At 42.9% G+C, this 24471-nt stretch overlaps 2 protein-coding genes across 5 annotated transcripts in view; one reads left to right on the plus strand and one right to left on the minus strand.

The window, feature by feature from the left end:
* Positions 1-1483: 1483 nt before the first annotated feature.
* Positions 1484-10624, minus strand: cldn23l (claudin 23-like). Its single transcript, XM_064301785.1, has 3 exons — positions 10044-10624; positions 9885-9965; positions 1484-3560 (listed from the first exon to the last, which is right to left on the minus strand). Exon 3 carries the CDS (start codon positions 3491-3493, stop codon positions 2819-2821), a length of 675 nt encoding a protein of 224 aa, XP_064157855.1. The 5' UTR covers positions 3494-3560; positions 9885-9965; positions 10044-10624; the 3' UTR covers positions 1484-2818.
* A 222-nt stretch (positions 10625-10846) lies between these two features.
* Positions 10847-24471, plus strand: part of LOC135235847 (nuclear GTPase SLIP-GC-like) — an 89516-nt gene continuing 75891 nt past the window's right edge. For all 4 annotated transcript variants that reach the window (XM_064301748.1, XM_064301758.1, XM_064301769.1 and 1 more), the window contains exons 1-8: positions 10847-10944; positions 19378-19878; positions 20123-20200; positions 20782-20901; positions 21450-21558; positions 23350-23575; positions 23803-24021; positions 24175-24363. In XM_064301748.1, the coding sequence (XP_064157818.1) occupies positions 19419-19878; positions 20123-20200; positions 20782-20901; positions 21450-21558; positions 23350-23575; positions 23803-24021; positions 24175-24363 (1401 nt within the window). In that variant the 5' untranslated portion in view covers positions 10847-10944; positions 19378-19418. The remainder of the gene's footprint in view (positions 10945-19377; positions 19879-20122; positions 20201-20781; positions 20902-21449; positions 21559-23349; positions 23576-23802; positions 24022-24174; positions 24364-24471) is intronic.

Here is a 24471-nt window from a genome sequence, read left to right on the forward strand (position 1 = left end):
CGCCTCCTTGACATTGAAAGAGAAAAAGTTAAAAATATAGCCGAAGAACTGAACAGTGTTAAAGCAAATACGGCCGAGAGACGCAGAACTAATTGCATTAAAAGAACAGCTTTGACGTTTGCAGAATGCACAGTTGTTGGCTCCTGAGAGTGGGGTGTCCGCAAGGCCAGTTCAGCCTTCTGCCCCACCTCGTTACGAGGAGAGGAAGCATGTTATCTTGGCTTGTAATGATGAATGGACAAGCAGTGATGGCGAAACGTCAGATAATGACATGGCAACGGTAGCACCACAGTTGAGAGCGTTAACGCAAAGACTGATTAAAGAAGAAAAGCAGAAACATTCTTCACCACCTTCAATTGACGACTGAAGACTCACCTCTTCAGGCTGCACCTCTCCCCACCCCTCCCTACCTCCCTGTAGTCTCTAATAACTGACTTTGTAATCTCAGGGTTGTAGCTAGGTAAGCTGTTTATCTTAGTTGACTTAATTATTGCACTTGTGCCTACTCAGCTATCGCTTGTTTTATTTGCATAGACTGCTTTGTTGCTGTTTTTATTGTGTTAATCAGATTAAGATACAGGGTCCAAGTTAAACTACGCGGTCGTTCCCTGCACTTGGAACTGTACTTCCCTCTAGGGTTTTCAACGCACCTGTTCCCGGTTTTGGTTATACACTTTGTTGTACGTCGCTCTGGATAAGAGCCAAATGCCAAATGCCTGTATGCATGCATAATGCATGTAATGTAACGTAGCTAATTATTGACTTTCATTTAGCTGATAGTGATATACAGAGTGAATTACTATGTGCAATTTTGGGAGGGACAGCTTTGGCAGTTATGGAAATGTTTTTATTCTGGTGTGGCCTGACCCAGGATCTCCAACATGGCGCCCGTAGATGTATTAACCAATTTTAAGTTATGCGGGACTGGGTTCACTGGGGGTCTCCTGTGTGTGATTCCTCCTGGCCTTAACGATCGCATTTTTTCCCCCCATCCAAGGCGAAAACCGTCCTGTATTCAGGTCCCTAATTTACCATCCACAAATTATTTTTTTCTTTTTGTCCTTTGTGTTGACTAGCCAAAGGGGGGGGATAATGAACGGTGTGCTCCGCAGCTGTGACCTCGGCACCGTCGCTGCTGGATCCTGAAGCACCGCTTCACAGATGGGGTTTGTTTGCTCTCCTGTAACCGAGCACTGATGTCTGTCCAGTTTCCATGGTTACCGTAAAGCAGCCCGAGTTTTGCATTTGCGATTACTGACGTCTGTTCCTGGACACTAGGCTATTATAAGCCCTTTCCGCTGATCTGATGTGTATAATTTAGCTCGAATTTCAATGTTCTTTCTCAACTTGTAAGAGTTTGTATGCTGCAGTGATTAATTGTGACACATGATATAGCTTGTTGCTGGGGTTTCAAAAAAAAAAAAAACTCTTTAGACAGAGATCATCAGAGAGCCATGCAGAACAAAACAATCTAAATAAGCAATAAAATTCAGCTTGTCTTTTACTGGGAACACACCAATGAAATGACAGCCCACACCCCATAGGTCACAACCCCGTGTCACAACTCAAACTACAGACAGCCTAAATTAAACAAATGCAATACTGTATACTTTCACATCATGTACAAAATACACAAAATAATTGTGAACCAAAGTGAACTATCTGGATAAGTCGTTTATCCATTTAAAATCCTGTCTCTTCGGACCAATGTTCGGCACGCGCAATAGAGGAACAGTCAAAGTTTGTGTTTACGAAGTATTTCCAAACAAATTTTAATTTAAATTTAAATGAGGTGTTTCAGATGAGAAAGAGATGTGATTGAGATGAGACTGAGAATGGGATGAGATGAGGTTCGAGTTGAGAATGAGATGTGATTGAGCATGAGAGTAGGCTGAGTTGAGAATGAGATGAGATTGAGTTGAGAATGAGATGAGATTGAGTTGAGAATGAGATTAGGTTGTGTTGAGAATGAGATTAGGTTGAGATGAGAATAAAATGAGATTGAGTTATGAATGAGATTAGGTTGAGTTGAGAATGAGATTAGGTTGCGTTGAGATGAGGTTGAGACAAGAATGAGGTGAAGTTGAGAATGAGATTGAGTTGAGAGAAATCTTGCCGACTACAAGCTTTCCTAGATCGGCAATGCTACGGGCAATTGTCTGTTGTGCTACAGGGGTTTTCAGCCACACTGTGGAATCGGTCATTACGCTAACAATAACTCTTTAAGCAGGACAGGCCACCCAGGCGCCCTCTGACGTTTTAATTTCAGCAGTCACTTTCAGCGAGAGCAATTTACACAATAAATGCTTACATAATCGTTACATATCAACCTTTCATAAAAATACGTATTTCACTGAAGCAATGCTCAAAGGTACAGTGGCAGTGTATATATATATATTACAGGAGATGAGCCACTCCTTAGCGGTCCAAAGATAAAAACTCTGTATTAAACCTGTACAAAATATTTTAAAATGACCACCCAACCAATAATGTGAGGTATATTAAAAAGTAGGACAGTTTTTAAGCTTTTAGTTTGAAAATGGTCCCAACTTTAAGGCAAAATGGGAGGCAGAGTTTGCACAAGGTTAATTCTTTTCTCAGGACAAGCCCGCGGTCCAGTCCCTCGCAAAAAAAGTCAGTTGACTCTGGCTTGAGCCAACAGGGGGCGGTGCGATTGCCCGCTCAGAATACCTCAGACGCCGCCGCCGCCGCCATGCGTGATCGAATGTTGCACTTCGGCAGAAACCTCCCAGAAACATCAGCTGGGGGTGTGGCCATGTTAAAGAGATGCGGTCTGGTCCGGCAGGCCGTCCGCTGTTCAGCAGTTGATCTCGTAGGCCTCCACGTCCTCGGGGGACGCCGCCGGACGCGCGCAGGAGGAGCAGCAGGGGCGTTTGAAGCTGAGGACCAGGGCGGCCCCGCCCAGCACCTGGACGCACCCCCCGACCCAGCCGAAATAGAGCGAGCCGGCGGGGCGGAGGGAGAGCTGGAGCAGGGCGGAGATGTAGGCGTGCGGGGGCGGGGCGGGAGGAGGCTCCGCCCCCAGGCCCAGCGCCCGCAGGTTGTGGGCGTACAGGGCCAGGGCGGCCAGGCTGAGCAGGCCGGAGAGGCCGATCAGGACCCCGCTGGCCCCTGCCACGTTGCGCAGCGGGAAGTCGGTCCAGCAGCGCACCCCGAGGCTGGCCAGCGCGATGCCCAGGCCGCACAGCGAGAGGGAGCCCAGCGTCAGGCCCCGCGCCCAGCGCACCCGCCCGTCCCGCTGGTAGGCCCCCGCGGCCGGCCAGCACTGCTTCAGCTCCGACTCCACCACCTGCAGGCAGCTCTCCCACAGCCCGTCCGAGCGCAGCAGCGTGGCCTCCGCCCCGCCGGCCCTGGCCACGCCCAGCCGCGCCCGCCCTTCCCGCCACTGCGGTGTGATGGCCGCCGTGAACACCAGCACCAGCCCCAAGGGGGCGCACACGATCCCCGTCACCATGGAGGCCGGCGTCTGCATTCCCTCCCCGGGTGACTGGAGGACACTGCTGCGCTCTTTCCTGTGGCAGCGGGACGGCGAGCTGGACCTGGACAGGAAGAGTAACGGGTAGAGTTACAGTAGAGTTACAGATAGAGTAACAGGTAGAGTTACGGTCGAGTAACAGGTAGAGTTACAGTAGAGTAACAGGTAGAGTTACAGTAGAGTTACAGATAGTTACGGTAGAGTTACAGGTAGAGTTACGGTAGCGTTACGGGTAGTTACAGTAGAGTTACAGTAGAGTAACAGGTAGAGTTACAGGCAGAGTAACAGGTAGAGTAACAGGTGGGTGTTAGAGGAAGAGTTACAGTAGAGTTACAGGCAGAGTAACAGGTAGAGTAACAGGTGGGTGTTAGAGGAAGAGTTACAGTAGAGTTACAGGCAGAGTAACAGGTAGAGTAACAGGTGGGTGTTAGAGGAAGAGTTACAGTAGAGTTACAGGCAGAGTAACAGGTAGAGTTACAGTGGAGTAGCAGGCAGAGTAACAGTCAGTTATAGTACAGTAAGAGGCAGAGTAACAGTCAGTTATAGTACAGTAAGAGGCAGAGTAACAGTCAGTTATAGTACAGTAAGAGGCAGAGTAACAGTCAGTTATAGTACAGTAAGAGGCAGAGTAACAGTCAGTTATAGTACAGTAAGAGGCAGAGTAACAGGTAGAGTAACAGGTGGGTGTTAGAGGAAGAGTTACAGTGGAGTAGCAGGCAGAGTAACAGTCAGTTATAGTACAGTAAGAGGCAGAGTAACAGGTAGAGTTACAGGCAGAGTAACAGGTAGAGTAACAGGTGGGTGTTAGAGGAAGAGTTACAGTAGAGTTACAGGCAGAGTAACAGGTAGAGTAACAGGTGGGTGTTAGAGGAAGAGCTACAGTAGAGTTACAGGCAGAGTAACAGGTAGAGTTACAGTGGAGTAGCAGGCAGAGTAACAGTCAGTTATAGTACAGTAAGAGGCAGAGTAACAGGGAGAGTAACAAACTTTTCTGTTAGCGCTACAGTTTTTTTAGGCTGCTGCGTGCTGCTGTGCTACAGGTGTGCAGTGATGCTTGTTGGCGAGTGTGATGTGGTTGGTGTGCTGGTGCTGTGCCTGTTCTGCTGTAGCGTATGATTAGAGGGCTTGTGCGTTAAGTGCACGAGCGCGTTGTTTTCTCTTTTTTTTTGCCACCACGTCGCAAACCCAGGCCAGGTAGCTGCCAGCGGATGGCTTTATTTCAAAAGGCTTCATTGTAATCTGAAGAAATTGACAGAAATTACCCAAAGCCACCCTCAGGGTAGTGTTCACCAGGGCTCCACAGTGCTGCCATTTTGATGTGTGCTAACTGGAAAAGTAACTTAGGAGCACATCTACCATTTGAGATGCATTAGTGTGCTCCTAACTTTTTAAACTCATGAGCACGTGCTCATGTTTGCGTAGAGCACTTTCTCTCCCCCTCCCCCCCCCGCTTTTATTTATATACTGTGAAATGGGGCACAGATAAACTGAAAGAGAAGAAGCCAATGTCCTGTCTGATGAATGAAAAGGCCACTGTGTGTGCAACTGGCATTCAAAGTGGTGACCTGCCCTCAACAGAACAAAGCTACGCAGTTTTGAAAAACAGATGGTTCTTCTGTAAACAGACATATGACGCAACCCCCGACTGTGCACTTTGCAGTTCTTTGCCATTAGACCCAGCCGGCATGTCTGTCCGGTTATTTTACACCGCGTAAGGCCTGTTTCCGTGGGACTGGGTTCACTGGGGACTCGCAGGTGTGCGATTGCTCCCAGCCATAATTACGTTTTCTTTTTCTTTGGTCTTTTGTCTGTTAGTCATCCAGAGGAAGGTAATGAACTGTGTGCTCCACAACTGTGACAGGGTGACAGTACAGTATTAGGTTGAGTCACAGTCAGAGTGATGAAAGAGTAACAGGTTGACTCACAGGTCAGAGTAATGGAACAGTAACAGGTACAGTAACAGTCAGAGTAACAGGTTGAGTAACAGTCAGAGTGATGAAAGAGTAACAGGTACAGTAACAGTCAGAGTAGTGGAAGAATAACAGGTACAGTAACAGTCGGAGTAGTGGAAGAGTAACAGGTACAGTAACAGTCAGAGTAACCGGTTGAGTAACAGTCAGAGTAATGGAACAGTAACAGGTACAGTAACAGTCAGAGTAGTGGAAGAATAACAGGTACAGTAACAGTCGGAGTAGTGGAAGAGTAACAGGTACAGTAACAGTCAGAGTAACCGGTTGAGTAACAGTCAGAGTAATGGAACAGTAACAGGTACAGTAACAGTCAGAGTAACAGGTTGAGTAACAGTCAGAGTGATGAAAGAGTAACAGGTACAGTAGCAGTCAGAGTAACAGGTTGAGTCACAGTCAGAGTGATGAAAGAGTAACAGGTACAGTAACAGTCAGAGTAACAGGTTGAGTAACAGTCAGAGTAATGGAAAAGTAACAGGTACAGTAGCAGTCAGAGTAACAGGTTGAGTCACAGTCAGAGTCAGAGTAGAGTTCACGAGAGGAGCACACCCCTGACAGAGTAACGGGCAGAGTTACAGCTACAGAGTTTATTTCTTTTGTACTTCTACACACTTATGTCTTTTATAATTTTACTTACTATGTTTTATGCTCTTTCCTTTTTATCTATTTTATGTAAAGCACTTTGAATTGCCTCTGTGTATAATGTGCTATACAAATAAACTTGCCTTGCCTTGCCTTACAGGCAGAAAGACAGGTAACTGCTCGTCACCCCAAATATGCATGACAGGTAATGACAGGTAGAGTTACAGGCAGATCAACAAAGATAGTGGCATATAGGGTGATCATGCAGGTGAACTACAGCAGACAAAGGCTTGGGCTTGGAGTATTACCATCTGGACCTGAACAAAAATACACATTGTAGTGATGTGACATCGAGCTGAATCCAGGCACAAGTCTTCTTATCCATTAAGCTCTGCCTGACAGGCATTCACACATTAGACTGCACGGCTAATGAAATGACCTGACTCTGCTGTAGCTCAACAGCCTGTTTGTCGGATTTGGCAGGTGCACTCCACACCTAGAAAAAAACTGAATAGAAAAACATGATGGAAAAATAAAGATTCCCTTTGGACTGAAGCCAGCAATGGAAAGGCTGTTGCTAAGTTACCTCCTTCCTGCCTTATTGCGGCTAGATTTTGTGACAGTTAAGATGAGGCTGGTTTGTGGGTTTGTGTGTGTGTGTGTGTGTGGCGTGAATGTAAGTGCGTATGTGTGTGTGTGTACATTTGCGTGTGTGTGTATATGCACTCTCAAGACTCGAGAAGCCTCGTTGTGTGTGTGTATGTTTGTGTGGGCGTGTGTTTGTGTGCATGGGTGTGTGTGCATATATGCATGCGTGTGTGTACATACACGTGTGTGCATGTGTGGGTGTGTGTGTGTGCGTGGGTGTATGTGTATGTGTGTAAAAATGCGTGTGTGTGTATGCATGTGTGTGTGTATAAATGCGTGTGTGTGTATGCATGTGTGTGTGTGTGTGTGCGTGGGTGTATGTGTATGTGTGTATGCGTGGGTGTATGTGTATGTGTGTATAAGTCCGTGTGTGTGTGTGCGTGGGTGTATGTGTATGTGTGTATAAGTGCGTGTGCGTGTGTACGGCCGTGCGCACATTCGTGTCTTTTCTCTTCTTTTGTTTGTTGCAGAAGAATGCTTCCTGACCTTTCAAGCATTGATGAGAACATATAATTTGATCGGCTTGTGGAATCTAAATGAATTCGGTCCATTTGGAGACATAGGTAAGAATACACAGTGGGGCTTCACAAACGAGGCTTCTTGAGTCTTGAGTGCCTCTTCCTCTGGCCAAGATCACGCCTCAGAAACCATTTCTATATGCAGGCGACGTCAGGACCCACAGGAAGAAACTGCCGCTTACAATAGTCTTTATATCTGCAGAAATTAATGAGATTCTTGTTTTGAGGATGCTGAGCTGTTTCTCCCAATCCACCCCTTAGGAGAGATGAAGAGCAAGGGCCTAGGTCAATCTAAGAAAAATCATGGACGATTTGAGAAGAAGAGGTAAGAACGTAAGAAACAATGCTGGTAGACTTCACACGGGGTTCTCTCCTTGCATCTGGCACTTATCTCATTCATTTTGGGCTAATAAAAAGTGAACTGAAGTGAAAGTAAATCCAGAACACGGCAATTATTTGAGAAGCAGAAGAAAATAGTGAAAATCTCACATTGGTGTTTAATGGAGCTCGTTCTAGTCTGGAAATTCCACACGTCTTGGGACAATGAAGAAATCTTGTTTTATCTTCCTCTGGGGAAAGGGCAAAAACAAAACCATCCATCCATCCGTCCGTCCATTCATCCATTATCTATAACCGCTTATTCCTGGTCAGGGTCGCGGGGGGTGCTGGAGTCTATCCCAGCGGGCATTGGGCGAGAGGCAGGACACGTCACCAATCTATTGCAGGGCACACACACCATTCACTCACACGCTCATACAGTACCTATGGGCAATTTAGAGTCTTCAATTAGCCTACTTGCATGTCTTTGGACTGTGGGAGGAAACCGGAGTACTAAAAAAAAAAAAACATTATTCCAAAAACCCATGTGACGTGTGAAGCCAGTATTGCATTGTGTTTGAATGAGTCATTTGGTAAATCATTCTACAGCTTGTAAACAACTGGTCCAAAGACCCCACATTACGACATTTAAGAACATTCTAACCACATATTTGTGATCTCGCACCTAAAAGGGTTAAAGCCTTCTTACGAGATACTACTAGCCAACAAGGAAATACAAATTTAAAAAAGCTTGTGACTAATTTACTTGAACTTGTGCTTTCTTATTTTGTCGATATGAAGTCAGCTTCCATGAATCTAGTTTAGTCAGGGCCAGATTGGAGGGAAAGTGGTTTAGTCAGGGTCAGGTTGGAGGGAAAGTGGTTTAGTCAGGGTCAGGTTGGAGGGAAAGTGGTTTAGTCCAGGCCAGATTGGAAGAAAAGGGGTTTAGTCAGGGCCATATTGGAGGGAAAGTGGTTTAGTCCAGGCCAGATTCTGCTCCCCTGGCACTAATGCCTCCATAAAAACATGTGGGGGTTGTTTGTTTCCTCAGGAAAGATTCTTCATGTTATTGGACAATTAAAAAAAAATAAGTGCTTGAAGCACATGGGAGCGTGCAGTTGCCAGGGTGAAGCTCCTGGCAACCGACTCTTCCTTGCTCTGCCCATAGCAACAAGAGGCAATCACAGACAGAGCACTGAAACCAGCCACCCGTGTCTGGGGCCGGAGGGCCGAGGCAAAATGCTGCATCCCCCCTCTCCTACCACCCCCCTCCCTTCCCCAAGCCATTTGCGTGTTCACCATAACTAGGGCAGAGTGACTGCAGTGAGGGGTGGGGGGGAGGGGGGGGGGGTGGTTGGGGGGCTGGGACTGTTGCCATGGGAGGGAGCCATCAACCAATGGGACCCTTTTGTGTGCTTTTAGACCGCCAGGTGACCAAATAAATCCTCAATCGACAACCATTTTCCATGCCATCCATTTTAAAATGTATTTACTACACATGCAGCATCTGGGTTAAGGACATCGTTCAAGGGCACAGTAGCTGAGCCCCGCGTGGGAATCAAGCCAGCAACCGCTGAGTTACAGACTCAGCTACCCATGGGTCATCAGCACACATGAGCAGTGCCTTTTCAGCTGACCTACCTGATCAAGTAAAGGTGAAATAAGCACAATCACCACCTCACAATGAACAAACAATGTGGCTCAATGAAGAACACAAGAGGATTCCCAAACAGTCACAGGAGTCTGTGATTCAAGTGTAGACGACTTGGGGACAGGAAAATTAGATGCATAGGTGTATTTTATTAATAAAAGGACCCAAACATGATAAAATAGGGATGGTAGTTTTCCTGGTTAACCAGTAAATGCTGATTTTCAGACTATCAAATATCTCCAGGACCACCAGCACTTTCCCTTCCAGGTGAACATTCTCTCCCGGTAGCAGCTGTTAGTCAGAGTGCAACAAGCCCATGATGTGTGTTTGCATACGACAGGCTTAAGTGCCTCTGGCTAAGACATTTACGGTCCGAGGATCAGAACTTTCACATTCATGAGAGGAAAAAAAAAGGTGGATGAACATGCACACGAATATCAGAAAATGAGAGAAAAGGTAGAGAGTTAGAGGCGGAGATGCAGTGAAGGGAATAAAAGAGGGAAAGATGCAGGGAAAAGGCACTGGGAGAGAAGAGAGGAGGGGAAAAATGCTGCAGTTGAGAAATAAACCTGACTCATCCTGTCCATTCCTGTTTTTTTCATATGAATAAAATTTCAGAGCTGCTACCAATGCCTTTACACATCCTCCACCCATCTCTCCCTCTTTCCTTCCACTGAAAGCACAGAGCTGCAGATGCTACTTACTGTGGAAGTGTGCAGCAGGCAGGTGGAGATCTGTCTGTTACCCCTCAGTCTGCAGGACAGCGTTATGATTCCCTTCCTCCACTGTGGAAAGAAACGTCCTCTTTTACATTCCCTCCCTCCTTATTTCTGTCTACCTAGATCTCTCTCTCTCTCTCTTACTTGATCTGTCACTTTCTCTATTTCTTCTTGTCCTTCCCTCCTCCAAAGGATGTGTTGTCTGTCTTGGATTCAGTGACGAGAAAATATTATACTGGCCGCTCTCTCTCTCTCTCTCTCTCTCTCTCTTTCTCTCTCTCTCTCACGCACACACTCTTATGCTTTGCCTGAGATGCCTCTTTGCTGAACAAAATGTTGTGTGGAACTAAGTAGGAGAGAAAGAGGGAAGGAGATGATGCACATACACACACACACTCACACTCACAATACAAAAACATGTGTACACACACAAGCATGCACGCACACACAATACACACACAAAACCTAACCCATATACATTACACAGTTGTTGCAGTTTTTTTTTGTAATTTTAGTGCTAATCATTCATAATTTCCTTCAGTTCCCAGACACACATTTGAAAAGTGTGTTTATTAGCTAGCAGCTAATCTTCTGCTGTCCTCATGTCTGTAACAATATTTCCTTCATGACCCATGCCCCTTAAGACCTTCCGTAGTCTTAAACCAATCAAAATTCTGGCCTCAGAAAAATTTCATTACATGAACACTATTGAGCCTTCTGTCACTCCGACAACAGATCAGTTCCTTACTTAAGGACATAAGAGACAACGATTTGCTTAAACTCTGGCAACAAACATATTTTACTCTGATATCAGAGTTGTTCTATGGAAACTAGTTTAGCAAAAGGTGAATTATGTGCCAATGTATGGACACACCCTAATGAAAAAAACAAACCAGTTATGGATGGGCGGGATATACTGTAGAAAACAAAACTTGCTGAACAGAAAGGAGATGATAAAAGAGAGCAACTTCCTTCCAAACTTATTGGAAGGCTTGAAAAACAACAAGTGAAGATTACATGATTTTTTCCCTACCTTGAAACACTGGTGAGTCCGTCAACGGTCAAAGATTTACTGTATATTTAATTACTACACTGTATATCATCGAAACTGGTTAAGTGTATCCAGTTCTGTTCATACAGTGCTAGGCTCTTTATTTACACGTCTGTTGGCTCGTGGCAGAATAAGAATATTTTTGTAAAATGAATTGGCAGAGATGAGAAACTTTGCCTGCAGTGCTGAATGTAGAGTATGCTAAACTACACACTTAATATTCTCTTGTTTTTAGCCAAACTGAGATGTGTTGAGAATGCTGTGCTCCGAAATTGCATTTTTATTGTTTGTTTGAAGTAATTTTTCAATATATTTTGTGTTCAACAAATTATGCATGAATATCGATAACAGTTATGCATGAACTATGCATGAACTTCAATAACAGTTAATCATTTGGTAACAATTATTGTGAAATAGTTGGGAAATAATGCTTAACTACATTAATTAAATAACAATATTAATTAATACATTTACAGATGTTTGTAAATGTAGGAATAATTATTTTTAACTTGTGTGTAAATAATGAGCAAATGCCTTACTAATGATCTATTAACAGACATTATTATAAAGTGTTAACCAAACTTATCTGGCTACCAGGTTTAAAATCACATAACACACTTCCTGTCTCAACAAAGTCAAATATGCAGCACCTTACTGTATTGTACTGTACTGTTACTTTTATAACAACAAATATGACAGCATCTAGTGCCTGATAACGTATGATCCCCATTTTTAAAACCGTTTTATCTTGAGTTTATAGTGTCAGTCAGTCTTGTTTATTCAATCAAAAAGACTCAGTCAAACCGCCCTTAAGCTTATACGATTCTGCCAAATGCTCATATGGTCTGAAATGTAAGAAACAGAAAAAGGTGTGGCCTGAAAATTGTGCCACAAGAAGGAGGAGGGGCCTCTGTTTAAGGACAAGTAGATGTTGGAGGATTGCTACAGGGATTTGCTTCCATTCAGCCAGAAGACTATTAGTGAGGTTAGTGACTGATTAGGCGATTAGGCCTGGCTCGCACTTTCCAATTGATCCCAAAGGTGTTGGACGGGGTTGAGGTCAGGGCTCTGTGCAGGCCAGTCAAACTTTTACACACCACTCTCAACAAAATAATTTCTGTATGGACCTCGCTGTATGCCAGGAGGCATGTCTTGCTGAAACAGGAAAAGGCCTTCCCCAAATTGTTGCCACAAAGTTGGAAGCACAGAATCATCTAGAATGTCACTGCATTAAGATTTGCCTTTACTGGAACTAAGGGCCTAGCCCAAACCATGAAAAAACAGCCTCAGACCAAGGGGTGTCCAGATACTTTTGGGCATATTGTGTATATACAGCACAGACATGTTCAAAAAGTGAAGCTGTCTACCCCTGGTGGATGAGGCCAGATGCGTTCTGTCAACCTGTGACTTGCATTAGAAGTACTAATACAAATTGTAGGACAAAGACAGGATTTAATGGTCAAAAAAGTCATAATTTCAGCTGCCTGAAAGGATGGGCCCTAAGTCACTAGTTTGAGCCTCAGGGTTGAGGGGTAGGGCAGGTTCAAATTTGCCAGCATTCCTCATGCAACTTTCTGTCAGAGTGCCAAATGGGATTGTTCTCTATGTGCAGGCAAGTGGAGGAGCCATGGCAGGGCCAAAGGCTTCTTCTGTGGTGGACGCCTCTGTTCATTGGTCAGCGTGATGTGACGTAGTTGTCTTAGTTTTGTGCCACGTCCTGAAACAGTTGTTCATTTTGCACTTCAACATATATGGGACGTTATTGTGAATTTATCTTACTAACGCCAGTGTCTGTCAGTACACAGTGTTTGTTGTGTCCTAAAACTGAAGCCAGAACAGCTACGCAGATAAGGTTTATCGTTAATAAATTAACCGGACCAGATTATTTTTATTATTCATTGATTGATTTGACAGAGATGACAGATGGCTGCACAGTATAGTTACCAAATCAACCTCTTGCTTGAACAAGGTTCTATTTTATATCCCTCCATTTATGCAAGACTCAGCCTCAGTATTCCAGAGTTTTCCCCCATCCAGTTACCAACTTCAGTCATTTCACTGCTATTTAACAGTCACATAACAGATAGGGTGGGTTTCCTCCAGGTACTCTGGTTCCCTCCCATAGTCCAAAGACATGCAGGTTAGGCTTCTTGGAGATTCTAAATTGCCCATAGAGTGTGTGTAAATGATGTGTGTGCCCTGCGATAGATTAGCAAACTGTGCAGGGTGTATTCCTGCTTCTCGCCCAATGTACAATGAGATAGGCTCCAGCACCCCCGCTGACCCTGACCAGGAATAAGCAGGTACAGATAATGGATGGATGGATTGATGGATGATAGATAATGGGCGGGTACTGGCACATTCCCCCAGTCTGCCATTTGTCCACCAATATGGAGATGCAAATTCATTTGGGGGCAGACAAAGGAGACAGCGGGTAGCTACCAGAGACTGTAAAAAAAATTCTTCTCACTGAACTAATTACTCACCAGGTACCAATTTTGTTTCTGAGTCCCACAGAAGAAGATATACGATTTAGTTAATTCCAATTTGGTCTGTGTGGTTTTATGCCACAGCGCACGCACGTGCTTGGATGAGCACCGAGCACACCCGCGCATGAATGGTTATGAGGCTGTTATTGACTCATCGAGAAAAGGATTGAATTCAGAGTTGCTTGCACAGAACCGATGTATCAGAATAGTATTAAACCACGACCTAGGATTACATGAATCCACCGCCATTATTGTTTTCATTATATTGTTATTTTGATATATGAATATTACTAACAATTATGTTACCTGCCATAATTTTCTTGTGCCCATTGTTCATGGTCATGACTGGTGACAAATAAATAAATGATGAGTAATAAAGCTGGAATGTGTGGCTCTTACATTAAAATTCTATTATGCTGATTCCACCATATTATTTTCACAACATTTTCATTCTGATATTGCTACTAATAGCCTGATATCTTTAAAAATGTTTTAGTTGTAGTATTTCTGTCTTTGCATGATGATGGTCCTGATGATGACTAATCACATATGAAAAATAAATAGGCCAACACAAATTTGAAAATAAGAATAGCTATATTTAATTTGCTCTTAAATTATATTTCAAATGATGCTATGGCGCTGATTAAGGTGAAATGGTAATGATGAAGATGATAAACGTCATTTACAAAGATTACATTATTTCTTGGCTAACTCATAGTTCAATGCGCTCAGTAAGAGCAAAAATTTGTTTGTGTGCTGTGATAGACCAACCACTACGGAAGAGGATTAGGGTAACGTGAAAGATTGTTTTGAGTTCTGACTTTAAAGTCAGAACTCAAAAAAAAATTGCACGTGGCCCACAGTTCAGTGGCCAGTTTGTCAGATGATTTGAAAGCTTTTTCGGAGCGCACCCCCACTGGTTAACGTAATTTCTCTGTTTACCATGATCCTTAACGTTTAAGTACCCAGTATGCACCCTCTGGTGCCAACGGCCCATAGTCAAACATGGCTGCATCCATGAATTGCCTTCATGCGCCTTTGAGCAGCTCCCATAGGAATCCATGGAACCGGCAAACGGCAGCTGTCTCCAGCTCCTGCATATCTCGATGCAGGAAGTAAATATCTTTTAATAATTTTTTTTGAAGTATTGTTCTTATATTTCAATAGGAAGAGCAGTTATCAGTGTTGTGAAGTTACATGATACTGGGGAGTCATGCCGAAAAAATATTTAAAAAGTGGAAGATATTACATTACATTACATTACATTACAGGCATTTGGCAGATGCTCTTATCCAGAGCGACGTACAACAAAGTGTAGCTATAACCATAAGCAGGAACAAGTATGACGAAAACCCTAGAGAGAAGTACCGGTCCAAGTGCAGGGAACAACCGCATAGTTCAACTTGGACCCTGGAGGTTAAACTGATTAACACTAACACAACGAGAACAGCAACAACGCAGTCTATGGAAAAAATACAAGCAGTAGCCTTGTTAAGACAGTTAATGCACCTAAGTCACCTACGAAACAGCTGCCTAGTTACAACCCTAAGCTTACAGTCATTTACAGGGGGGTAGGGAGGGATGGGGAGAGGTGCAGCCTGAAGAGGTGAGTCTTCAGTCGTCGTTTGAAATGGGTCAGTGTCTCAGCTGTTCTGACCTCCACAGGGGGGTCATTCCACCATCGTGGGGCCAGAACAGACAGAAGATGTGTTCTGGAAGTGCAGGTGTGAAGAGGGGGAGGTGCTAGGCGTCCTGAGGTAGCAGAACGGAGGGATCTGGCTGGCATGTAGGGTTTGAATATCTTGTGGAGGTATGCTGGGGCTGATCCCTTGACTGCCTGGTATGCTAGGACCAATGTTTTAAATTTGATGTGAGCTATAACAGGCAGCCAGTGGAGGGTAGTGAGCAGGGGAGTGACGTGGGAGTGTCTGGGGAGGTTGAAGACCAGACGAGCCGCAGCATTCTGAATGAGTTGCCGGGGTTTGGTGGCAGATGCCGGTAGTCCAGCCAGAAGAGAGTTGCAGTAGTCCAGGCGGGATAGAACCATTGCTTGGACCAGGAGCTGGGTTGAGTAGGTGGTGAGAAAGGGGCAGATTCTCCGGATGTTATACAGGAAAGATCTGCATGCCCGGCTTACTGCTGCGATGTTCTTGGAGAGGGACAGCCTGTTGTCCATCACCACTCCGAGATTCTTGGCACAGGGTGATGATGTCACTAAGGTGTCCCCTAGGGAAATGGAAAAGTCGAGGAGGGGAGAGGATAGAGCAGGAATAAAGATTAGCTCCATCTTTCCCGGGTTGAGCTTCAGGTGGTGATTGCCCATCCAGCTCTGGATGTCCCTCAGGCAAGCGGAGATGCGGGCAGGGACCTGTGTGTCCGATGGGGAGAAGGAGAGAAAGAGTTGCGTGTCGTCGGCATAGGAGTGATAGGACAAGCCATGGGCAGATATTACAGGGCCAAGGGATCTGGTGTATAAGGAGAAGAGAAGGGGACCGAGGACTGAGCCCTGGGGAACTCCGGTGGCGAGGGGACGGGGTGGTGATACCTTACCTGCCCAGGCAACCTGGAAGGAATAGTCAGAGAGGTAAGACTCAATCCAGTCAAGGACTGTGCCGCAGATCCCTGTTGCTGCCAGGGAGGACAGGAGGATAGAGTGCTCCACAGTGTCAAATGCAGCGGAGAGGTCTAGAAGAATCAGGACAGAGGAGAGGGAGGCTGCTCGTGCGGCATGGAGTGACTCACTGACCGAGAGGAGTGCAGTCTCGGTCGAGTGGCCAGGCCTGAAGCCAGACTGGTGGGGGTCAAGCAGGTTGTTCTGAGAGAAGAAAGCAGAGAGTTGGTTAGATGCAGCACGTTCAAGTGTTTTGGATAGGAAAGGAGGAGAGATACCGGGCGGTAGTTCTGAATGACTGAAGGATCTAGTGTGGGTTTCTTCAGCAGGGGGGTGATGTGGGCCCTCTTGAAGGATGAGGGGAAACATCCAGAAGATAGGGAGGAGTTCACAAGGGAGGATGTCTGGTGTGATTGCCTGGAGGAGAGATGATGGGATAGGGTCGAGGGCGCAGGTGGTAGGGCGGTGTGTGAGCAGAAGCTGGGAAACTTCAGAGTCTGAGAGGAGAGAAAATGTGGAGAAACAGGGGGCGGAGGGCACAGAGGGCGCAGAGGGGGCAAAGGAGCTGCGGATGTCTGCAATCTTTTCGTCAAAGAATGCTGCAAAGTCATCTGCAGTGAAGGAAGACTGGGGTGGAGGAGGTGGCACGCTGAGGAGAGAAGAGAAAATAGAGAAAAGTTGATGAGGGTTAGAGAAAACTCTTTCAGGAGAGACTGATAGAAGAATGAAAAAAGTTCAGGGATTAAAGCTAAATAAATGGTTAAACATACTTTCGTATTATGGTCTAAACACTATCCTAATCAAAATTATTCAATATGCACTGGTAAGAGAATACACAAATATAAAAAATTGCATCCAATATTTTTTGGTTTGAGGGTGTATTTTATGATCAGAAAGGGCAAAATCCACAACGTAATCTGTGCTTTGCAAAAACATAATAATCAAACAGTCTTATCTCCAGAAATTTTTACTTAATCTCATGAAGTGATACCTCATTTTGTAACTCTGATTCTGTACTTCGCAATGAAAATGTCAGTACTCCCTTATGGACTTTGTGTTTTTGTTTTCCCCCTACCTGTTGTGGAATTTTTAAGAGTTCAATTTATTCCGCCGTACTTTTGTAAGTAGAAAAATAAATGCAGGCACGTCTTCGTTTCAAAATAGGTTGTTTAATGTAGCAAAGGAACTAGTGGGTCTGTTACCCAAGTACAGATAAACACAGAACCGACAAATGACGGAGACAGTGAATACTTATACCCTGTTCCTTCAAGGAAACAAAGGGCCAAATGGTTATCTTTAAACACATCATGGGGAAGGGGGGGGGGGGGGGGGCGGGGTAATCAGACATTGGGGGGGGGGGAAGAGACAAGGTGTGGGGAAGTTGGACTGAAGTAGGGGGTAGAGGATACTGCATACCAAAGGGAGAGGATGTAGCACAAAGGGTGTGAATGGGGAAGGGGGGGCGAGGTAATCAGACATTGGGGGGGGGAAGAAACAAGGTGTGGGGAAGTTGGACTGAAGTAGGGGGTAGAGGATACTGCATACCAAAGGGAGAGGATGTAGCACAAAGGGTGTGATAAAAGGTCAATTTAACTGAGTGTGGTGGTAAACAATCAATCCTATCTGCAGCTGTCCCACTACAATGTGAGACACCTCAGAAGGGTAGAACTGTGGCTCCCATGTTTTCCAACACCTGTCAGTGTTTGTTTTTGTTTTCATCACCATGTGCTCTGGACTCCACCCCTCACCTGTTACCCCTTATCCCACTCACCTGTTACCCCTTATCCCACTCACCTGTTCCTTGTTCCCTCGTTGCCCTCTGCCTATTTAAGACTGCCTGTCTTACCTTAGTTTGTCAGTTCGTCCCAGATTGTTCCTGCATGTTGGTCCAGCCTGGTTTCTAGGGTAGTTTTTGTGTGTATGACTTCTGCCTGATTATTCCGACCTTGTTTTTGCCTTACGGATTTTGGATCGTTTGCCTGCCTGCTTTGCCTGTACCCGTGCTTGATCTCTGCCTGTCCCTGGTTTTTGTCTCTGCCTGCTGTCTGGATTATCCGCCTGCCTCTGACTGTTTTTGGTTACGATCTCTGCATGTGCCTGGATTATTCACTTTTGCCTGCTGTCTTGGACTGAGTTTTAATAAACTGTTTTTAACTGAGAATTCTGCCGTGGTCTGCGATTGAGTCCCTGCCTGTGTCATGACCGAAAAACTGAAAAAAATCTAATTTTGAAACATGTATTCAAAGTATGTATTCGGTCACAAATTGGAGCAAGCCCCTATTTACCATAGGTTTTTTTTTTTTAAGTCATGCAATATATTTCTTCAGGTGATACTACAATAAACACTATTCAGTACAATACTGACTTTGGGTCACTGTCTTGCACACAAACAAGCTACACATTGTTTGTTGATATAATATCCATGATATCCAAATGGAGCTCCAAGAATTTAAAACCTCCGTGTTCATTCCCAAAAAAGGTTGTAATCCAACAACTGTAACAGTATGCCAATCAACCAGTGCAATCCATTATCGGCTATATCAATGTTGCAAACTAGAAAAAAAGATAGCAATCATGAGGGTTTGGTGTCTATCTGACAAACAAACTCATAAATATGTTTTCACAGAATCAATATTTTGGTTTAGAAGGTAACACTGTCAGCGTCAGGGTAGAGTAGGATTTTATTCTAGCCCAGCACTATGCTGACCTGATTCAATTTACTCAGATCATGATTGAAGACCAGTGAATGTAAGTGATCAGTAAATTATCAACACAAGAACATTTAACTAAAACCATGGTGGATTAGAAACATTCGGAAGTCTGCTAAGCATTAATATCTGAAAATCATTTTCTATATAAACCATCAACTGTAAGAAAAATAAACTAAATTACTTAATTACTTCATCCATAAATGTAGAATGAGGACAAATTAATTTTTTTCTTTAATTTCAGTATATTAATTGCGTTTATCTTAAAATGGTCAGGATTTTAAGGTTGGAGACAAGAAGACAGATTCTCTGGATTGAAGCTCATTTGTCCTTAAACAAAAGCTCCATCTCCCTACACGTGCAAATCTGAGCATTTGGCAGAATCTTATAAAATTAAATTTGGTTTGTCTAAATCTCTTTGATTGAATCAAGGTGACTGACACTATAAACTCCAGGAACATAGTAAATGTACATATTTACTCCAAATGTCAATGATGTTAAAAAAAATGTCATTAACCTCACAGTTAGACTTAATAGACAAATAAAGGAGAGTCACATAACTAACACCATGTGGAAGTACGCACATACATAATTTTCTTTCACCCCATTTTCCCCTCAGAGAAACACAGAACAGAGGAGACTGTTCCAGAGACTGCTCCCATGGCTCAAGCAGGTCCTTCTTCCGGGACTGCAGGCGCTTGTACGGGCGTTGACACGTGTAATTCCCAGGGATGCATCTGCTGCGGGCACATATGGAAGGGCGCTGATAAATTTCAGAGCACAGCTACAGGAAAACATTACAACATCACCCAACATCTGACATGCAAGACACCAAGTGTCATCTACATCATCCAGTGTGAAAAATGTGAAGTGCAGTATGTTGGGAAGACTGTGTCCACACTGCAAAAAAGGTTCACTGGTCACAGAACTTCCATCAGAAAGCGCCAACATCGGCCAATCCCTGATCATTTCAACAGCGAAGACCATCACCTTGATCATCTGATTGTATATCCAATTGAGCATGTCAATGGTTCCAAAGAATTAGATGAGAGGGAACTCTACTGGATCAGAGAGCTTGACACAATAACCGGAGGACTAAATCTGGGGCCATATAAATGTGGTAAGTGTTTCTCTGTGTGAGTAAAATAGATTGTGTAGACTTACCGGAGTAAACTAGCAAGGCACCACAACTACAGAAAATCGCTGGTAAAATTCTGGTGTTTGTTTACATTGAGCAGACTAGCTAACATTATCTTTTACTGTAACATAAATATTTTTATGTTTCTTTTACATAATTTGACATAATTTTCAAAAAATCTTTTAATTCAAAGACCTGACATAAAACTTTCAATGTTCTCTTAAAGTAAGAAAGCAACAATTGGGTGACGATGGGGAAAGATCAATGGGACCAGCTGACATGCAAGTGGAAGAATCCAAGGAGTGTAAGTGAAGTTTTTGGGGGCATTCAAACAGGATATAAATATGTAACATTACAACACACAAGATAATACAGATTTGCTTGAAATATGCTGCCAAATTCATTCAGAAAATAAAATGTTTTGTACTGTTTAAAAATTAATGGTTTAAAACTGGTGAACTGCAGTGAAACATGAACATACTGTATCACACAGCAAAGCTAGTATATGCTGTGGTCAATGAGACTTAAAATTATGGCTTCAGCATGTTTAGCCCTGATGATTCCATTAAAGCACTGTAAAGAAGGGAAGTTTGGGGTGGGTAATGGGAACTACGCTGAAAATACAAAAAAACTGTTCAAGTTTTCACTATGCATACTGGGAAAACTGTTTCTTGTGTTTCTTAGTCTTGGATTCTTTGGAGGCTGCTAATATACTGTAAATTAATTTCTGTGTGGTAAATGCATACAAGTGCTTGCAGTGCCCGTCACTAGTTTATGTGAATATATGTGTTAGAGGTCTGTTATATGATGTTTAGAAGTCATTTACATAAACACACAAACATTTTCTTTTTTGTTCACCCCTACCAAACACACATACTTTTCCAGCTCCTCAGAGAGGTAAACGAAAGTTCGGTGGGAATGATGATCGGAAATCAAAGAAGAGAAAGCTGAAAAATAACGGACAGTCTGTGTTTTCATCTGAGACGGAAAAACTTCTCTCAACCTGTGAGTGTCTTATGTTTTCTTTTATAATCTACAGTAGCTAATAGTGAACTTAACCATTCACAGCCTTTATATTTTATATTAGGATAGGATTAGGATTCAAGGGCACTATGCTAAATCAAAAATGACCATATACTGAAATTGGATTCAAGAAACATACATGTCCCAAATATTTCATTTTTCACAGGTTTTTGCAAATTGATTACCTACATAAGAGTGTTACTTACATTTTTGAAAAATCCACATTTTCTTGAATGTGTTATTGGTGTCATTTTTACCAATAATATGTAGAATCTGAAAAAAACTTAAATACATTAAGTTCCTGTTCATATTGGAGTTAAAGATGTCTTAAAAACCACAGAAAGTCTGTAATCTAGGAGTAATTGATTTACTTTCAAAACACTTCCCAACCCATGGCAGCAAAATATAGTCCATATCAGTACGGAGCCACCAGAACCCTTCACCGTCAGAACACTTGTTTTTCCCTTTATCTGTAAAATTCAACTGTATAATGCATGTTTTTCACAGTGATACCCACTGTATCTTAACAGGTGAAGATGCATTAGAAGATGGAAAACAAGCCATATCTGAGGTTTACACCAAACTGAAAAATGTTACCACCAGAGAGAGACAGAGCATGCAATTTCTGGAAGACCTAAAGTAAAAAGTTCTTCTGATATAAAACAATTTATACCTTTATTTATTATTTACTTTTTTATAGATAAATTCAGCAGGCAATGTACTGTCTAATTACCACCCAAATATCCAATTACCTGCAACCGCAGATGGTGTCACCAGTTACTTCTTTTCACGAGACAACAGCTAAACTCAGATTAGAGTCAGAGGAAAACCATGCAGCCCATGGTCGCCTGATCGACCAGCGCATGCACCTACAGTGCTGTGAAAAAGTATTTGCTACCTTCCTGATTTTCTCTATTATTGCATATTTATCAGACTATCACACTAAATGGTTAAATCTTTAGACAAAATGTAATATTACACAAAAGGAACATGAGTAAAACATAACACATTTTTATATTATTAATTCATTTAATTAATGAAAAAGGAAAATTAAATTAAATGAAAATTAACCTCAATAACTGGTTGCACCACCTTTGGCAGAAATAACTGAAACCAAACGCTTCCTATAATTTGACATCAGTCTTTCACATCACTCCTCTTTGCAGAAATGCTTTAATAGACACATTGGTAGGTTTTTTTTTGCATGAGCTGCATGTTTCAGGTCCTGCCACAGCATCACACAACTTTGAATAGACCACTTCAAAAGTTACATTTAGTTTCTTTTCAGCCATTCAGATGTGGACTTGCTTTTTTGTGTTTTGGATCATTCTCTTCACCACTCTTACAAGTGTTCTCTATCTAGAGATAAATGGCTTTGTAACCCTTTCCAGACTGATACATTTCAGCAACTTTTTTTCTCATCTCTTCCGCAATTTCCGTTGATCGTGGGATAGTGTGGTTGTAGGAACTTTGTGGTGACCACTTCACTCTGATGGTACAGTTAATATGAATGAGGTTTAGATTCAACAGGGCTGGCTGCAATCAAGCGTGGCTGTGTTCAGTTGAATTCAGCTGTATTCAGCTGAATCGAATTATCAAATTATTTCAGTTAATTGGTTGATTGAAAAATTTAGTGGGTAATTGCTTTTTCACAGGAGTGATATGAGTGTTTTATAACTTTTTTCAGTAAATAAATTAAGCAATTTTTTAAACGTGCTTTGCGTTTACTCACTTTCCCATTGTCTAATATCACATTTAGTTTAAATCTGAAACCACAAATGTGCAATAATAGAGGAAATCAAGAAGAGGAATATAGTTTTTCATGGCACTGTAGATAGTGATGAAACATAAAACGCGGACTGACTGAACCCTGTCCATACCCAGAACAATTCTAGCAAACTATGGAGCACTGTCAGCACTGCACAGCCAATTCATCCAGGGAGTGGCCATCCATGCATCACAATGTGGTGTGGCGCCTTAACTGAATGAGCGATTCAGCTGCCCCCCTAACAATTTATACTTTCATCTGGAACTCATTACATGTGTAAACACTTTTTAAAAAAAGACTAGTTCAAAACATGAAGTCAATGTAATTGCAATGAATGAACAGCACACGTGTTGAACTTGTTAGGTTGTTACTGCTCCTTGTCAATGCCAACGATATATTATTTCGTTTTTTTAAAACAAGATGAATCATTTACCTTCCGTATAAGAAAATTAACAGTTCTGTCACAGGCTCACATGTGGCAATGGTTTGGCTGGCACATAATTCCTTCATTTTTTATAGCCTTTTAGGCAGGTAAAGGTAGATTACATGTAGTTGTGCAAATGCTGTCTGTAACTTCAGTACTTTTTGTAAACACAAGTAATGTTCATTGGGCCCAAAGTTATTGTATCTGTCCAATGAAGAACCTTGTCCTTACACTGCAGAAAGAAGATCTCAGTTTTTAAAAAATACGACCAAAAAGAGAAAATTTACATTGGACTGTTTGGGAAGACGGGAGTAGGGAAGAGCTCACTGATCAACGCAATTGTAAATGAAAACCAGTTTCTGCCTTCAGGAAGCATGCAAGCCTTCACTTCAATTTTTGTGCAATTGCAAGCCAATACAGATTCCAGAAAATACAAAGCTGATATTGAATTCATCAGCCCAGAGGTAAGCAGATGAACACAAAACAGGAAATTAATTATAGCGCTGCAATCCTCATACAGTCCAGTCACAAAACATAAAGAAATAGAATTAACAGAATTAACATGAAGGCTAATATAGAAACTCAACCATGAATAGCTTCTGTAAACAAATCAACTCCATCATGCTCTGTGTACTCTTACATGTTGACTAAATGATAATACATGTTGATGATTAAGAAATGATTATTTCAGGACTGGAAATCAGAACTACAATTCCTGGTGGAATTACTTGAAAAAGACAATGGCCAACAAAAAACTGCAGAAGATGATGAAATGATAAAAGTAGCAAGAGAAAAGATCACAGCCATTTATGGAGAAGAGGGACTGAAGAAAAGTTGCAGTGAATTGGTGGGGGCCAAAGAGTTTTCAAAGATTCGGGGGACTGGCACAAGGACTCTGAATTTTGACACTGTGAGTCTTATGTACAGTAACATTTCTTCAATATGTAGGACAGGTCCATATTGTCACAGAATATCTGCTTATTTTGATTTCTCCTCTTTTTAAGAAAATGATATATTTCAGTGTATTTTAATGAATATGCATGCTCCTATAACCTCTCTACAGGCCAAAGAACTGTCTGAAAGTATTGGATGCTACATTCGGAGTGATAAAAAATCAAAGACGTTCTGGCCTCTTGTGAAGCGAATCACCATCTCCTTGCCAACGTCTCCAGCTCTACTGGAGGGGGTTGTGCTGGTGGACCTGCCTGGGGCCGGAGATGTCAGTAAACACAGAAGTGAGATGTGGAAAGAGGTACTGTCACTGCTTCATGCTTTAATCTTTGTTGTGATTAATTCTGTTTTATTTTGATGTCCAGGTGTATTCAAGAGCCCATACCATCGACCCTGCACTGAGTCAGTT

Source organism: Anguilla rostrata, chromosome 1, assembly GCF_018555375.3.
Source record: "Anguilla rostrata isolate EN2019 chromosome 1, ASM1855537v3, whole genome shotgun sequence".
Taxonomy (NCBI): Eukaryota; Metazoa; Chordata; class Actinopteri; order Anguilliformes; family Anguillidae; genus Anguilla; species Anguilla rostrata.

Excerpts from the sequence above, each read along its gene's own strand:
- cldn23l (XM_064301785.1), bottom strand. The coding sequence starts at position 3,493 with ATGCAGACGCCGGCCTCCATGGTGACGGGGATCGTGTGCGCCCCCTTG.